The sequence below is a fragment of the Spermophilus citellus genome (assembly GCF_964194105.1).
Source record: "Spermophilus citellus genome assembly, chromosome: 9".
Taxonomy (NCBI): domain Eukaryota; kingdom Metazoa; phylum Chordata; class Mammalia; order Rodentia; family Sciuridae; genus Spermophilus; species Spermophilus citellus.
This window is the reverse complement of record NC_138191.1, coordinates 124,710,821-124,727,859: the sequence shown is the minus strand read 5'-3', so window position 1 is coordinate 124,727,859 and position 17,039 is coordinate 124,710,821. Positions and strand designations below refer to the sequence as shown.

The following is a 17,039-nucleotide window of genomic DNA, read 5'->3' as shown; positions in this document are numbered from 1 at the left end:
ACCCCGGGTCCACCTCCCTGTCTGTACCTGTGTTTTGGGGACTGTGATTGGCCCTCTCCCAGCCCATTTCTTGAGGAGAATTCCCATTTTAAGCTGCCCTCCTTTGTGAATGGTGGTCAGAGGATGGGGGGAAATTTTTTATTTCTCATTTATTTCTGGATTTATCTTTTTCTTTCTTTTTTTGGTGATTCTGGGGGTTGAATCCAGCACCTTCAGCATGCTAGGCAGGCGCTCTACCGCTGAGCTGCACCCTGTGCCCCATGGTATCTTGGTTTATAAAAGAACGAAATTTCGGTATTGCCAAATGTGTTTATCTTCTTTATGTTTTTCTTTTTGTGGTTTTTAAAAGGTGGCTTTGCTGGTATGAGGTTGTGGCTCAGTGGTACAGCGCTTGCCTAGCTCATGTGAGGCTCTGGGTTCCATCCTCAGCACCACATGAAAGAAATAAAGGGGAACTGGGGTTGTGGCTCAGGGGTGGAGCACTCGCCTAGCATGTGCAAGGCCCGGGTTCAATTCTCAGCACCATATAAAAATTAAAAAAATAAAAATAAAGGTATTTTAATTAAAAAAAGAAAAAGAAATACAGGTATTGTGTGTCCAATTACAGTAAAAATAAATGCTAAAAAAAGGTGGCTTTGCTAATCCAAAGTTATAAACAGATTGTTATATTTTATCTAATACATTTATAATTTTAGTCTGTTTAGGTTTCTAATGCATAGAGAACTTACTGATGTACACAGTAGGAAGGAATTCCATCTAAATTCAGTTTTTCTCAAATGGATCCCCCAACACCATGTATTTATTTATTTTTATTTTTTATTTTTTAAATTTTTTTTTAATATTTATTTTTTAGTTTTCGGCGGACCCAACATCTTTGTTGGTATGTGGTGCTGAGGATCGAACCCGGGCCGCACGCATGCCAGACGAGCGCGCTACCGCTTGAGCCACATCCCCAGCCCCCAACACCATTTATTAAATGGTTCATTTCTCCACTCACGAAGTGCTTCCTCTATCTTACACTAATTCCTATATATGTGCAGGGTTGTCTCTGGCTTCTGGTCTATTCCAGTTTGGTACCTGTTCCTAACCTACAGCAGCTCTCATTTACCATTGCTTTATAAATATTTACATATGGAATATAGCTCCTTCGTTGTTTCAATTTTTTTTTTCAGAATTGTCCTGATTGTGCTTTTTCCCTTTCATGTGAATCAGCTCGTCAAATTCTATGCAAAACGATCTTGGGGTTTTGGCTGAGAGTACGCTGAAATCACACATTAATTTGGGGAGAGCTGGCATTGAATATTACATTGGACTCTTCCGCCCACCGGCAGGGTGCTCAAGGGCATTCTCTGACGGTCTTTGGTAAAGTTTCTCAGTTTTCTCTTCTGAGGTTTTCCAAGTTCTGGTTGGGCTCTTCAGTGGACCAAACTCTTTACAAGTTTAAAGTCTGTCCTAACCCCCTCCCTGCTCCCTCACCCTTTCAGAGGCCTCTGCAGGCCCTTCTGCTTACACGATTGTTACAGATTGCTTACTTTTTCCAGCTGTTCCCAAGTTACATCCTGTGTGTTTCCACATGTGTCGGGTGAAGTCTGAAGGGCCAGGCTGGGGTTTCAAGTCCTGCTTGGGGGGAGAACAAGGTTGGGCGAGGCTCTAGGAAGATGGGGACGGCAAGGGGCACTGGGACCCCAGCCCGGGGAGGAAGGAGCCTGTCCTTAGTCCCTGGGAGGTGGCCTGTCTGGAGGGAGGGCATCTGCAGGCCCAGGGCTGGGGGAAGGGTGGCTAAAAGCTAGGTCTCCCTTCTTGGGAAAAGGGTGGGCAGCAGCCAGCTCCTCCATCCTGTGCCTTCATGCACGTGTGTGTGTGTGTGTGTGTGTGTGTGTATACGCGCATGCGTGTTCTGCACACGTGGCATCCCTGGGGCATTCTGTTTCTAGCGGCTTCTCACGTTTTCCAAGCGAGCGGCCTGGGTTCAGAACCCAGCTCAGCCACTTCCTGCCCTGCAACCCAGTGTCCCCGAATGACACCTCCTCTGAGCATCAGGGCTGAGAAATTCTCTGTCCCACAGACTGTGAGCTCCAGGGGAGGCGGGTGAGAACTCTTGCACATGGCTGCACTCCAATAGGCACGTGACTCATGGCGGGTCTAAACAGAATTCACGCCTCCATCCTGCTGGGGAGGGGTGTGCCCTCTGTGCAGAGAACATTCCAGCCTGAAGGACAAAAGGGACCCAGAGCCTCAGTGGGAAAGGGCTTGGCCTGTTTGGGCTCCAGAAAGAAGCTGGAGGCCTGGGGTGTGGCTCAGTGGGGCGCTTGCAGCCTGAGCCTGAGGCACTGCCCCAGACAAAACAAACAGGACACAACAGGGTCAAACACAAGACGTGGGAGCCAGTGACAGGGAGGGACCTTCTCTTTTAACAGGCTGCTCTCCTGAGGACAAGAGGTGGAGGGGAGGGGGCTCTCCCAGCTGCCCCGGGGCCTATGGGCCTGGCAGGCCCCTTCGCACCTCATGGGGACAATCTGAGCTCAAAGCATATCACTCTCTCTGGCATCCTCACTGTCGCCCATACCTGATGGTTACCAAGACAGAAGAAGAGAGTACACTGTAGGTCTTATAGCCAGAGAAACAGAGAAATGACCTACTCCTTTTAAAGACAGGTAGAGTCAGGCCGGGCTTGGTGACCCACACCCGTAACCCCAGAGACTTGGGAGGCCAACACCTCAATCTGTCGTGTAGGCCACTGTGTTTGTGGTACCTAGTTACAACAGCCCTAGTAAACTAATACCCTCTGGAAGGAGCGGAAAGCCTGTGTGAGCCCCCCATGCAGACCTGAAGCTTCCTAGAGGAGGTGATGGTGAGTGGGGCACTGAAGGATGGTAGGAGTTCACCAGGTGGGGAAGTCAGAACATTCCAGGCAACAGGAAGAACGCATGTAAAAGCCAGGGGAGGCTGTTTTTTGGACCTCTTTGAATTTCCTGCCTGCCCTGCCCAAGCATCTGAGATCCAGAAACTCTTTTGCTCTGAGATAATGGAAAGATGATGTTGACCAGGGAGCCCCTTGGGCCCAGGCCATGAGATGCATCATTCTCACGGGTAGGGGGTGCACACAAGCCTGCCCATGAAGCCCGGCTGGCTGGGGGGGTGCTGGCTAGGTGGGCGCAGGCAGGAGGAAGCCCCAGCTGTTCCTCAGGGTCCAAAGCCTCTTCCTAGTGAGGCTAGGGTGGGCTGCTCTGGGCTGGCTGCGGCTTTCTTGTGGTTCCAAAGGATGCACAGCACCCTGGAAGGACACTCGGACACAAGTGGCTCTCGATACAAGTACTTTATTTTAATTACAATAGTGCCACACAAAACTACAGTAGCACGAAACATAATACAAAAAATAGATTCCCACCTCCAAACCCCACACCCATGTGCCCACAGAGAAGCAAGCCCCAGGCTCCCCTGGTCTTGGGAGTGCAGCTGCCCATCTCCCCTTGGCCTTGACACTGTGGAGGGGCAGTGGGAGTGGGGACGCTGCCTCTGCGTGGGCCTGGGCTTCTCCCCCTGCCCTGCACATCCTGACGGGGAGTGCCATCTCCATTCCATCTGGCTAGACTCCAGCCCAAGACACTTGGGCCTGGCTGGTAGTGCTGACAGTTTCCTGGACCACCCTTCCCTGGGGAAGGCAGGAGGGTGGGGCAGTGGAGGCGCAGGGACGGAAAAGGCCCACCTCCCAGGTGGCTGGCTCTAGCTCCTTCCCTGGTTCCTTCTTATCTTTCTCCCAAAGAGCTCCCAGGCCTTGAACTTGTTTGTGAGGAACAGGGGCCTCACCTGGAGCCCACTCACAAGCCTCCTGCTGACCCGAGCTCACAGGGCAAGGCTGAGCTGTCTGTGCCTCTTGGACAAGGCTTCCTCAGTAAGGGGCGCGCCATGGGGCAGGGCCTGGTCTCTCATAGGAGCTGCTGTGCAGCTGCAGTCGGGTCCACCTACCTGGTGGAGCCTGAGCATCCGCTGTTGGGAGGAGCTGTGGCCTCTAGGAAGGGGTGACCTTCTTGGTCTCTTGACTCCACGGGCCAGACTGGGCTGAGGAACCCTTCCCTGAGCCTCCTGTCTAAGGAGGGGAGCCTGTCCAGCTGCAGGGGCCGTCCTGATCTAAACCAGGGGGCCTTGATGGCTGGAGCCCAGGGCGGGGGCAGCGGCATCTACCTTCTACTACCCAGAGCCACAGCCCTGCAGGCCAGAGCTCCTGGGGGCTGAGGGGTGGCCCTGTGAGCATCAGGAGTGGGAGTATGGCCTTGGGTTCCAATCAGGACACTTGGGGGCTCCACTGAGGAGGCCAGGGGCCGCTGGGGCAGGGGTCATCTCCTCAGCACAGCCCAGGCCGCAGCCTCAGATAAGGCACTAGAGAACTGGTCTGGAAGCTGACCAGGCTGGGGGCTGAGGACGGAGCTCAGGGGAGGATCTGGACCCTTCTGCAGACAAGAACGGCATTCTCTTTCCTCCTTCCCTTGGGGGAGAGGGATCCTGCAAGGCAGATCCCAGAATGGCTGGGGTGGGGGGTTGCTACAGAGAAGCAACAGGTCCCGCGGGGTGACCCGAAGAGGAAGGGCCAAAAGAGAAGGTCTATGGGCAGCTGCGTGCATCTGGTGCTGGAGGGCCCTGCGCTCCAGATCCAGGGCGCTTGGGTGCCCTCAGACTATGCTGGGGACCCTGACCTGGCTTCATCTGCCATAGCCATCAGTCCCCTGCTGTGACTGTGGGGATGAGATCTTCCTTGCTGGGGTTTCCATGGTTGAACTCTGGGGGCAGGGGCAGCAAGCTGAGAGCAGCTGGCCATGAACTGGGCCTCTGCCTGGCTCCCACATTTCCTGTCTGTGGGTGGCCATGCAGTAGTAACCACAGTCAGAGGATTTGCTTAGTGGCCTGGGGCAGGTGTGTGTGTGTCCCTGCCTCAGCCCAGCCTTGCAGTGAGGGGGTAAATCAGTGGGGCTTCCTTGTCCACAGGTTATTTAGGAAAAAAAAAAGAAAACATAATAAATATAACAATCCTTCCCGCAAAAAAAAAAAAAGTGTTTTAAATGTATTTTTCCCTGAAGATTTCCAGTGTATTCCACAATGTTTAAAAAATAGTTTCCCAAAAAAATATATCTTAAAGCATTTGACACAGTGGTAATTGTGGTCTATGTGGTGCTGGATGTGGGCGAGGGGGCTGTGTCCCCCGGCCCTTGTTGCTGTGGGGCCCAGGCCTGGTGAGCCACCAGCCCGATACCCGAATGCCTGCTGGAGCTGGTGCACGCTGGGACACAGGGGAGCAACTCGGGTATGCGGAGGACCCCCACCCGGCCCAGTGCCGGCTGCAAACCCTCCAGTTCGGGGAAGGGGCCCTGGGCAGCCAAGGGGCTGGAAGGAGGGGCGGACTCGGCAGCCTCCCCTCGGGGCTCGTCCTCAGCCCCTTCCTCTCCTCCGTCTTGGCTCTCTGTGCTCTGCCCTTTACCAGACTTCACATTTGTGACGAGGGTTCATGGGTGACCCAAGGGGGCAGTGGAAGTGTTCTGAGAACTCTTTGGAATTGGAGAGGGAGCCGATGACCCTGAAGCGGGAGGGGCTGTGGGGGTCGGTGATGAGGCCTTCGTGGGAGCTCTCGGGCGTACGGACAGAGCACCAGACCTTTGAGGGAACAAGGGGGAGAAGCTGGGGTCACTGTGGGGCCCTAAGGCCGCCAGACTGGCCCCACCACTGCAGGGGTGGAATGAGCCCTCGCCTGGTGCTCACACCCCAGGGAGTCAGGAAGGCCCGTGGGTGGGTCGGAGGGGAGGCTGGTGTGCGCCCGTGCCCCTCTCTGACGCAAGGTGTCACCGAGCTGTGTCTCGTCAGCCAGAGCCGGGTCTCTGTCTGATGCCAACGTACCAGGCTGGGATTCTGCCCAAACTCCACTTTACAAATCTTGGATTTAGTCCAGATCTCGTATTTCCTGGGCAGGACACTCTCTCGAGAAGCAGCTCTGGGAATCAACTGAAGGCTAACTCAAGTGCCGACCTGGTGGGTCTTGATTTCTTTCTCCCCCGGTTCTGGGGACTGAACCCAGGGCTGCTCTCTCACTGAGCTACATCCCAACCCTTTTCATTTTCTATTTTGAGACAGGGTCTTGCTAAGTTGCTGAGGCTGACCTCGAACTTGTGATCCTCCTGCCTTAGCTTCCCAAGGAGCTGGGATTATAGGCATGCATTACCGTGTCTGGCTATGTTAAGAAGTTTCTAGAACCCCAGAACCAGGAGGGGCCTACTCCACCACATACAGGATACTAGTATTCTTTCTTGGTCCTTCCTTGAATCTCTCTAATGACAGGAAGCTCACCTTCTCACAGGGTAATGACCTGAAGATGGTCTGATGAGTTAGGGAGCTGGTGATTGGAGGGGACCTTACCTGTTCCCCTAATGAACTCACCTGTGCAAACCCCAAGAAGAAGAGCTGGTCATTGGTGAGACCCAGCGTGGGCAAGGTCTGCTCCTTCCCATTCTTCTTTACCCAGTTCTGGTAAGCCTGGGAGGAGAGAAGGCCAGAGGTTGAGGGCAGCCAAGACACAGGGGCGAGGGGCTAGTGTGCAGGCCGGGGCTGGTTTCTGGGGTCTGGGCCTCGGCTCAGCCTGGAGGATCCCTCCTCTTTCTCTGCTCCCTCCCTAAAGGGGAGAGCAGTCAACCCCAAGGCCTAAAACGCCATACAATGCTGATGGCTCTCCAATGTGCACTTTGGCGCCAGCCTCTTCCCTGATCTGGATATTCAACTGCCTTAGCTGGACACCCAAGGTCACATCCAACTCAGCATGGCACAGAAGGAATAAGTCACACACACGTACCCTCACCAAACCTGCCACCATAGGATGGCACCACCACCCTCCTAGTTACTCAGGCTCAAAACCCAGAGTGCCCCCCAACTCTTCCAGCCAAGCCAAACACCCCAAATCTGACCCTCCTCACCCTTCCCCCTGTTCCACACGGCCTCTTGCCTGGGTAACCTCACAACAGCTTCCAATGGGTCGCCCTGACTCAGAGGAACGGAGGACACAAGCCTGGTCCCCTCCTCATGTGGCAAACCGTCTAGGGCGGGTGTTGGCAGACCTCCTCTGTGAGGGCCGGAGTAGATGTTCCAGCTTTGGGGCTACCGGTCCCTGTTGAACTATCCTCCTCTGCGTTCAGAGTGCAAAAGTAGCCACAGGCAACCTGTGGACACAGTGTGGCCAGGTCCCCCAAACCTACGGGGACAGGCTGGAGCTGGATTTGCTCACAGGCTGGGGCTGGATTTGCCCACGGGCTGCGGGCTTGCAGACCTGCCTTAAAGAAGGATTTAGATCATGTCTCCTGTTTGACCCTGTAGTGGCTCCCACTGTCACCAGAATAGAACCAAGCTCCTTTCTCAGTGACAGAGGCCCTTGCTTCCCACTCCTTCCACCACCCCCTGCCCCTGGCCCTTTTTCCTTGGTGAGTCGCCAGGCTGCCTCTCGGGCCGGGACCTGTGTCTGAGTCACTTGCTTTCACCTCCGGCCACCTGAGGGTGCAGGTCAGGGGCTCAGAGCCAAGCCAATGAGCTCAGACGGTAGCGACTTACTCCAGACTAGGATCAGAACCCAGAACTGGCTCTGTGCTTAGTGTCCTCCTGGGCCCTGCTGCCCTACCTGGCAGTGGGTTCCCCCTCAAAGGTAAGAAGGGGCCAGCTCTGCAGGTGGACCCCACCCTGGCTCTCTCCCGGGTCTCTCAGGCAGGTGGTCTCCGAGCAGAAGGCCTTGGGCACCCGGCTCAGGCTCTGCATCCACAGTCAGTGCTCACGTCCTCCCTACCCCCACCGACAGATGAGGAAACTGAGGCACAGCACTCCTGCAGTTTGCCAGGCGTCTCTACGCTGACCTACTGATGAGGGATCTGGACAGATGTGGACCTGGACAGGTGCACAGGGGGAGCAGACCCACCCGATAGGCCGCCTTGAGGCCCCCGTTGTCCGCGATGTTCTCCCCGAGGGTGTGGCGGCCGTTCACCGGCTCCCCGTTCACGCTGTAGCTGCTGTACTGCTCCACCATGCACTCCGTCTGCTGCTTGAAGGCCTCCACCGAGGAGTTCTTCCACCAGGGCCGGAGGTTCCCGTCCTTGTCATACTCCCGCCCTGTGGTCGGAGCGCAGGAGTGGCACCGTGGGACCTGTCCCTGCTATCGCTCTTCTTCCCTCCCAGTGACAAGTGGGTTCCTCTGTCTGACCCCCACCCTCCAGCCTGCACAAGGACAGGATGCCCATCAGAGGGCCAGAAGATGGGCCAGACTGAGTGGGAGAGGGTGGGGGAAAGTGGCCAGGCAGGCGGCCGAGTGGCTGTGCAAAGGCTCGAGGCGCCGGGTGGATCTCCACTGGCCAAGGGCCTCAGATCCCAAGGAATGGAGGCCAGCAAGGGGCCAGTGGAGTTGGCAGAATCAGGAGCACATGACAGGCCTGGTCTCCAGGGTCTCTGCCACTTCCTTCTGGTCCCCGAGCAGGGGGCAGTTGAGGAAGACCCTGGACATTAGCTGCTGAGGAGGGTGTGACTTCCACGTCTCTGATTCCCACTGAGCACCGAGCACCCAGCACCCTGAAGAAGGTGCTCGCTATAGTCTTCACACGATCCTCTCCACCCCCACCTGGACCTGTTGCACCCATTTTGCAGATAAGGATGCGGAGGCTTGGAGAATGACGTAACTTGCCGAGGTGAGAGCATTTGGCAAGTGGCCAAGCCAGGGTTTAGACTCTGGTCCTTCTCTCCAAAGCTATGTCCCAGGGAGCAGAGTCAGCGGGGCTAAGAAGCTGATGGGCTCTGTCTGGAGGGACCCCAAGGAACCTGTACCTTGATCATCAAAAGCATGAGTCAGCTCATGGCCCACGACGACACCAATGCCACCAAAGTTTAAGGCCCTGGAGGGAGACGCAAAGTGAGAGCAAGGCCTCTGGCTCCTGCCCTGCCATGTGGCCCTCACTTGTTGGGCCTGAGATGTAGCAGAGTCTCTCGGGGCTCTGTGGGACACAGCCCTGGAGACAATGGGAAGCTGGGCAGTCTAAGGGAGCCAGCTGTGCCCTGTGGGTGACACGCACGTGCTGGACACTCTAGAGGATCACTGTCCCCTCCCACAGACTAGCAGTTAAGCTTTAAAGCAAACGGAGCCTGGGAATGGGCCAGCACCTCTTCCCAAGCTCCACACCGTCATCCCAGGAGTCCAGCTTCTAGGACAGCGCCCTCACCCCGCCAACTCCCTGGCTGTGACTGCTCTAAGCCACCGTCACAGCAGTATTTCCCACATGGGGCTCTTGACTGCACAACTGTGCCACGTTCCCCGGTTGCAGGAGCTTTCGGCCCCAGAGACCCCTGGAGGGAAGGCAGGGGACGGGGGCTGCTGCGCTCTGCACCCACGACGTTGCAATCCTAGGCCACCTGGCCACCGGGGCGCAGATGGCTCAGTAAGATGGCTGTCAGGGTCAGCTGCAGACACAGGGCTGGCTGAGGGGCGGGGGACCCATTGGGGCACCAGCACCAGAGATGGCCTACTTGGGCGAGGAGCGGGTGTAGAAGGGCGCCTGCAGGATCCCAGCCGGAAACACGATCTCGTTCTTGGTGGGCGAGTAGTAAGCGTTCACCATGGGCGGGGTCATGCTCCACCTGCAAGCAACAGGCGCGAGAGAGCCCAGGCGGTGGGCGGAGTGGAACTCCAGTGGGTTCTCCTTGACCCCGGGCCCAAGTCAGCACAAGGACATCGGGCATCACTGTTTCTGAGGGGGAAACTAGAAAACACCTGAATGTCTATAAATCAGTGATGTCACCTCAGAGGGTGCCACACCGAGGCGCTCACAGACAGCAAGAGGGACCATCAGATATTGAACTGAGGTTGTTTTTAAGGCTTGAAATGTGTCTAGAAACTGTTCTAAGGTGTGGTCTGTGGACAGTCCCCAAGATCCTCTGGTTTATGATGTCAAAACTATCTTCATTATAACATTGAGACACTTTGCCTCTGCCACATGTTGAGATGTGCATCATGGTACAAAAGCAACCGTGGATGACACTGCTGCCGCCTGGGCAGGGAGCCAGGCAAGTCCTAGCGGCCACCTCTCCTTCCCCAGAAGGTGCTCCAACCAAAACAAACCAGCCAGTCATTTTCGTTGACAACAGCCAGGAAAAAGTAGCCTAATTATTAATTCCATTAAATCTCGGCCCCCAAGTACCAGTCTTTAATATCCCGTGTGACCAATGGGGAATACCCACGTGGTGCTTCAGGCCTCTCTCATCCTCTTAGGATGACTGCCCAGCCATGGAATTTTGGACTTGGGCAACTAGGCAGACATGTTCTTGAAAATGAAAAGGGAAGCTTAGCACCTCAGGGGAAATAATTCACATTTTGTCATTTATTACCAATGATAAAAATCTGAGGTTTCAAAAAAACTAAAGTTTTAAAGAAAAATTAAAATTTTGGAAAACTTGTATTGACCATCATGAATTTGATAGTACTTTAAGACTTTTCTCAGGAGGTCAACTATGATGTTAACTAATGTGAAATTTTTTTTTTTTGGCTGCAGTATATGAGAGTGGAAAATCTGTAAATCTTAGTGGAACCACGATTTTTTTTTCTTTTCTGTTTTTTTTTTTTTTTTTCGTACTGGGGACTGAACCCAGGGTGTGTAACGACTGAGCCACATCCTCAGCCCTTTTTAATATAGCATTTAGAGACAGGGTCTTGCTGAGTTGCTTAGGGCCTTGCTAAGTTGCTGAGGCTGGCTTTGAACTCATGATCCCCCTGACTCAGCCTCCTCAGCTGCTGTGATTGTGGGCGTGTGCTATCATGCCTGGCAAAAAGCTATTTTCCAAAGGACCAATGCAGGAGGCCATGATTATGTAAAAAATCCAAAAAGTGCAAGACAGATCAATGATTTTAGTGTACAGGGTATGAAAAGTTCATGAATAAGTTTTCAGATTTTTCATATTGTATTTTTTTTGGGGGGGCAAGGAGGCTAATGGAGATTGAACTCAGGGGCACATGACCACTGAGCCCCAGCCCAGCTCTATATTGTATTGTGTTTAGAGACAGGGTCTCACTGAGTTGCTTAGTACCTCACTTTTGCTGAGGCTGGCTTTGAACTTCTGCCCATGCCTCCTGAGCCACTGGGATTACAGGTGTGCACCACCACGACTGGTTCAGATTTTCCACACTGCATTAATCTTTCTTTCCTTGGGGACTGAACCCAGGGGTGCTCTATCACTGGGCTTCATCCCTTGCCCTTATTTTTTACTTTGCTAAATTGCCTAGGCTGGCCTTGATCTTTGGCTCCTTCTGCCTCAGCCACCTGCGTAGCTTGGGTTGTAGATGAATACTGCTGTGTCTGGCTAGAAGACAAGTTTAAGTGAAAAATTTTAATCTAAAATTTAAGAAGCCAGGTAAATTGGCAGTAGTGTCTGTGCCATATTCTGAAGGTGAAGGCCCACCTACCTTCTTGTTTGTTAGGGGGACCCTGGTTGACAATGGAAAACTTGGAGGAAAAGGATGTTTGAACCTCCATTGCCCACAAGAGGGCGCCAGAGGCAAAGAGGACCCGTTCTGACTTTTGGTAAGATTTATCCTGTTTCAGGAGTGGAGGGACTAGTACCGGGCTGACTACATCTAACTTTCCTGGGGAGACCATTTTAAAAAGAAGGGTCTTTCTCCAGATTATTCTGACTTAAGATCTGGGGTAGAAGTTAGGCTATGGCCAGGTGCAGTGGTGCCCAACTGTAATCCCAGCAATTTGGGAGGTAGAGGCAGGAGGATCACATGTTCAAGGCCAGTTTCAGCAACCTAGTGAGGCTCTCAGCAACTTAGCCAAACCCTGTCTCAAGATAAAAAATAAAAAAGGGCTGGGAATTTAGCCCAGTGATAAAGCACTCCTGGGTTCAATCCCCAGGAACTCCCTACCCCCCGCTGCAAAAGCCCCCACAACCAAACACCACCACCACCACCACAAAAAAAACCGTCAGGAGGCAACCCCCACACCCACACCCACATTTTTGGCAGTGCTAGGGAGGGAACCCAGGGTCTCAAGTACTAGGCTGTACTCTACCACTGAGCTACACCCTCATCCTAGGAGACTATTTTTGAAACTGCTCCCTAAGGGACACTGATGCACAGTGGGATTTGCAGTGTGTTCATGTGCTTGGTTATCAGCGCCCATCTAGAACCTTCCCCAGCTCTCAGGGAGACAGTGGGAGAAACCACCGCTCCTGTTTGTGAGGAGTTATGGGACATTCACCCATGCGGAGGGCCTCCTCTCAGGGCCTGGCTCTCCCGTTCCCACACTGGATTGCTTCAGTGACCACAGAACCAGTTCCCTTCCCTTCTGCTTCGAGGATAATGAAATGAAGGCTCTGAATGCTGAGGCCATGAAGCTGGGATGTGGTGCCAGGCCTCCTCGGCCTCAGAGGCCAGGTTCACTCTGCCAACAGGCTGGGCACCGTGGCACACAGACTGGGGCCAGGATGGGCTCTACTTTGGCTTTTTTTGCAGAGGGTTCTGGGGATTGAACTCAGGGGCACTCGACCACTGGGCCACATCCCCAGTCCTCTTTTGTATTTTATTTAGAAACAGGGTCTCACTGAGTTGCTTAGTGCCTCGCCATTGCTGAGGCTGGCTTTGAACTTGCGATCCCCTTGCCTCAGCCTCTTGAGCTGCTGGGATTACAGACATGTGCCACGGCACCCAGCGGCTTTTGGTTTCTTAATTTGAAAAGAGGGCCTCTGTGACAGTCACACCTGGCACCTGACAGTGGGTGGGGAAGGCAAGCTCAGCGGGGTGCATCCCCATGGTGGGGAACCAAGGCCTTCCTGGCTGGGCCTGGGGGACTCACTGGTCTCTGTTGGGGGCTTTCCTGAGCTGGTCAGCGGTGACCCTCCATGAGAAGTTGAAAAATCGCATGGCGTTCTCGAAGTAGAGGTCTGGAACCGCTGTGTACTGAAGAAAGAAGCAGAGACACAGGATGGGAGCACGCCCAGAGGAAACTCAGAAACTCAGACTCCTCGAGGTGAAGGGATGGGTCGGCAGGCCCAGGGCCAGAGTGTGGGCTCGGAGCTGCAGGCTCCGCCCCTCCGGAGGCCTCTAACCTGCTGGGCCCAGCAACAACTGTCTCCTTCAGGCACTTGACAGTGTCACAGTGCTGCAGGATGCCCCGGCAGTGGTTCCCTTGGGCAAGAAGTATCTCCATCACTGTACTGCAGGACTGTGACGATGGGTGTGTTCTCCGTGTGTTCTATACCCACACTGGCCAATATGGTAGACTCTGGTGACAGGTGGCTACCGAGCATCTCAAATGTGCTAGTGTAATTAAATTTTAATTAACTTAAGTTTTGGTTAATTAAATAGCCCCCCATGGCTGGTAGCTAACAAATTGGACAGCACAGATTTAATGAACCATGCTGGAATCTAGCTCTGAAATGTCAGGGGACAGGTGTTATCACACCCCCACCCCTGGGCCCGGCCTCTCAGCTCCTAACAGGTGCAAAGCCCTCCCCCAGGTCCACTCCAGATCTTTACGGCGTACCCAAGGGCTGCGATAAAATACTGGGCCCTCAGGGGCAGGCCCCTGTCCTGTGAGCCCTGCCTGAGCTATCTCCAGGAGACTCTGGGTCTCGCATCATGAAGACCCTGGGGTGTCTGAAATTATTCTCAAGAAACATGGCTGCGGAATGAGTCTCCTATTCTCAGAAGTAATTTTAATAGTCTTAGGTTTTAAATAGAACCATGATGAGAGGTTATTATAATTTCAAAAATGCCTGAATTTCAGAAATTTCACTCATGAGAAGACAGGAAACTATCATTTGGGGCAAAATCACAACCCACTTAAAGGGGTGATGTGCCGAAGGTTCTGGCAGCAGGGAGGCAGCAATCTCCCTCCGCCTCAGTGGAGCGTCACCGTGCATTTGGGATGGCTGCCTCCTCGTTCCCATCCCCATCTCAAGGTCAAAATTTGAGGTCCAAGTTTTCTCTGAGGAGGTCGGGGTACAACCCTGAAGACAGGTGGCCGCTCTGGGGCAGGAGCGGGGGTGTGAGGGGCTTCACTTTCTACCCACCCCGTGGTGTTTTAGGGCCGTGATGCTGGCCAGCTGACCCCAGCCCTGTGGGTTCTGGGCTCAGGGTCAGGTGGTGCTGCACCTTTTAGGATCTGCTTCCCCAAGACCTTTTTTTTTTCTTAATTTTTTAGTTGTAGATGGACATAATATCTTTATTTTTTTATTTATTTAATGTGGTTCTGAGGATCAAACCCAGGGCCTCACGTGTATGAGGCAAGCACTCTGCCACTGAGCCAACCCCAGCCCCCTGCCCCCTGTTTTATGTAGTGCTTGGGTTGAACCCAGTTGGAGTCATGATGTGAGGCCAGCGCTCTCCTGCTGAGCTAAGTTGGAGTCATGATGCCAGGTCAGCCTCCCTGCCTCCAGAAGCCCTGGGCGCCCCACCCACCTTGGCCCCTCCCCAGGTGGGCACTTGGGATGGCAGGGCATAAGCCACTCACGTCGTTGAACACTTTGTCCAGTTCCTTGGGGTCCATAATGAAGTTGGGGTAGCCTATCATGTTGTAGATGGCGTCCGCCTGGATGGGAGGGACACAGAACTGAGCACCCGCGATGCTGGCCAGCTGGCCCCAGCTCTGTGGGCTCTGGGCTCAGGGTCAGGACAAGGGGCGGGGGATCAGGCTCCTCCCCACTTAGGGCTTTCACATCTCTTTTTGGAAACATTCCCCCCTTGCCTAACTTATCTTTTTTTTTAATATTTATTTTTTAGTTACAGGGATATTGACACAATATCTTTTTTTTTCTTTTTTTACTTTTATGTGGTGCTGAGGATCAAACCCAGTGCCTCACACAGGCGAGGCGAGTGCTCTACCGCTGAGCCACCACCCCAGCCCCCAGTTAATCTTTTGGGTTTCTGTTAAATGTTGCTTCCCCAAGGGAAGCTGCTACGGTCCAAATGTGTCCCCAAAGTTCAAGTGTTGGAACCTTTGGCAGGTGATGAGGTTCTGAGGCTCTGTCCCCCACTGCTGGGGGACTGGGGGCTGTGGAGGGAGCGGGCACCACAGTGGCTTGGTCCACCTCTCTTGCGTGTGCTCTCCTGCCTGTCCACCTTCAGACAAGAGATGTGTGACACTGGGCTTCAAGCTGTCCCCCCAGCCTGCTAGACTGGTCACAAGGCAGGACAGCATCCATGCGTGCCCAGGGGACAGGCTGGCCTCTCCTACCCTTGCTCTCTCTCTGCTGCTCTCGCCTGGTGCAGGAAGCCTGGGTGCCCGAGCTCCCGGGCGGCCTCACCTTCTCCTTGGCTGACTTCCGGGTGTCTTCATCCATCCACTTTAGGGTGCTCAGGCTCTCCTCAAAGGCCTTCTTGATCTCCAGGATTATCTCGCTGGCCTGAGGAGACAGATGTTGCACCCTCAGCTCTGGGCACTGGCCCCCTGGATGCAACCAGTGCCCCAGGCAGGATGACACTGGACCCGAGGTCAAACTGAGGTAGGCTCAAGGCCTTGGGTTCTGCAGAGCGGGCTAAGAGGGTGGCCACGGCTGTGCTTCCAGGCCATGTTCCTAACATGGACATCCCGCGAGACCAGACGGGCCTTCCGCGCGCTGGTCTCTGTGGTTGAATGAGCTTGGATGTGCCTTGGGGAAGCAGAAAGGTCCGCAGCAGGACTTTTCGGAGCCTTTAGCATGGTGGAGTGCTCTTTTGGAGCCGTCCAGAAGACATGGCCTCTCCCAGGCTGATGGGATCCTTTTTGATGGAATAGAGCTTTAATACCCAGAGAACTTGATCTGAGGAGCACTCAGAAAGGCCACACTAGGCACAAATGGCAGCTGTTGAGGGTGACGATGCACGGGCAGACCCGGGGGCCAAAGACAGAAGATGGAAGGATTCTGGGGAAGGGGAAGGCAAGAGCCGTGGGGGTGGGGCCAGACAGACCTGGACTTAGATTCTGCCTTAGCAGATTTAAAAAAAAAAAAAAAGAAATATATATATATATATATATATATATATATATATATATATATATATATGTTGTAGTTGGACACAATACTTTTATTTTACTTATTTTTATTATGTGGTGCTGAGGATTGAACCCAGGGCCTTGCATGTGCTAGGCGAGGGCTCTACCGCTGAGCCACCACCCCAGCCCCTGCCTCAGCAGATTGGAGGTGCAGGGCTGCTCCTTGACTACAGATACTAATTATGCAAACGATACCATTAGTGATAAACAATCGCTGCCATTGACTATAGCTTATTTTGGGCCAGGTGTTCTTTACATGTAGCATCTCATTTTGTTATGGCCAGGCTGTGTGGGCTATGACCACACAGACTCCATTTTGCCCTGAGACTCCACATCATGTAAGAAACGCTTCTCCCGTGGGAAAGCCTCGCCTCTGCACCCATCAGCGAGCGGTTGCCTAGCACAGCATGTTAGGTGACACAGATGGCAATTCTTATACAACGTAAAAGTGTCCCTCTTCAGTTCCCATTTTTCTTGGACAATCTACCCTGTCAGAGGTGGACTGTCTAGATGTTAGTAGCCATTCTTTAACTTGTCCTCGACTAGGGACGTTTTGGCCCACCCTCTTTACTGCTTATGATTTTAGATCCTATGATGTTTGTTTATGGTTTTGAGTCATAGCAACTGCCACTTATGCGTTAATATGGTTTTGGACTACAAAAGGTGTGTTCGGAACCCTGGGAGGGGGTCGAAGGGTGTGGACTAGCAGCCTGGCCCTTGGTCTGTCTCTTGCTTTAAGATCCATTTGGTGATTTATTGCAATCTCACCTTAACAATTTAACACCCCTCTGCAGAAGGGACAGCCCTACTTTCATGTCCCAGGTGAGGGGAGAACACCGCTCAAGTCACCAGCCAAGTGACAGAGCCAGAATCTGAGCTGGGGGCTGGCTGTCTCCCCAGCACTCAGCCATGATGATCCTCTACCTGCCCGAATAATTCTGTCACCCTCAGAGTAAGAAAAATGTTACTTCCAGGTCAACATTACCTGGTGGGGTCCTTCACAGCCCCAGG

The 17,039-nt window shown here is 53.5% G+C and overlaps 1 protein-coding gene across 3 annotated transcripts in view; it reads right to left on the bottom strand.

Moving 5' to 3' along the window:
• Nucleotides 1-3,301: 3,301 nt before the first annotated feature.
• Nucleotides 3,302-17,039, bottom strand: part of ECE1 (endothelin converting enzyme 1) — a 96,867-nt gene continuing 83,129 nt past the window's right edge. For 2 of the 3 annotated variants that reach the window (XM_081306254.1, XM_081306252.1), the window contains exons 12-19: nt 15,301-15,399; nt 14,508-14,585; nt 12,849-12,952; nt 9,529-9,639; nt 8,833-8,900; nt 7,937-8,127; nt 6,421-6,516; nt 3,302-5,643 (exon numbers count right to left, since the gene is read on the bottom strand). In XM_081306254.1, the coding sequence (XP_081162380.1) occupies nt 5,467-5,643; nt 6,421-6,516; nt 7,937-8,127; nt 8,833-8,900; nt 9,529-9,639; nt 12,849-12,952; nt 14,508-14,585; nt 15,301-15,399 (924 nt within the window). In that variant the 3' untranslated portion in view covers nt 3,302-5,466. The remainder of the gene's footprint in view (nt 5,644-6,420; nt 6,517-7,936; nt 8,128-8,832; nt 8,901-9,528; nt 9,640-12,848; nt 12,953-14,507; nt 14,586-15,300; nt 15,400-17,039) is intronic. The other variant, XM_081306253.1, reaches the window with a different exon arrangement.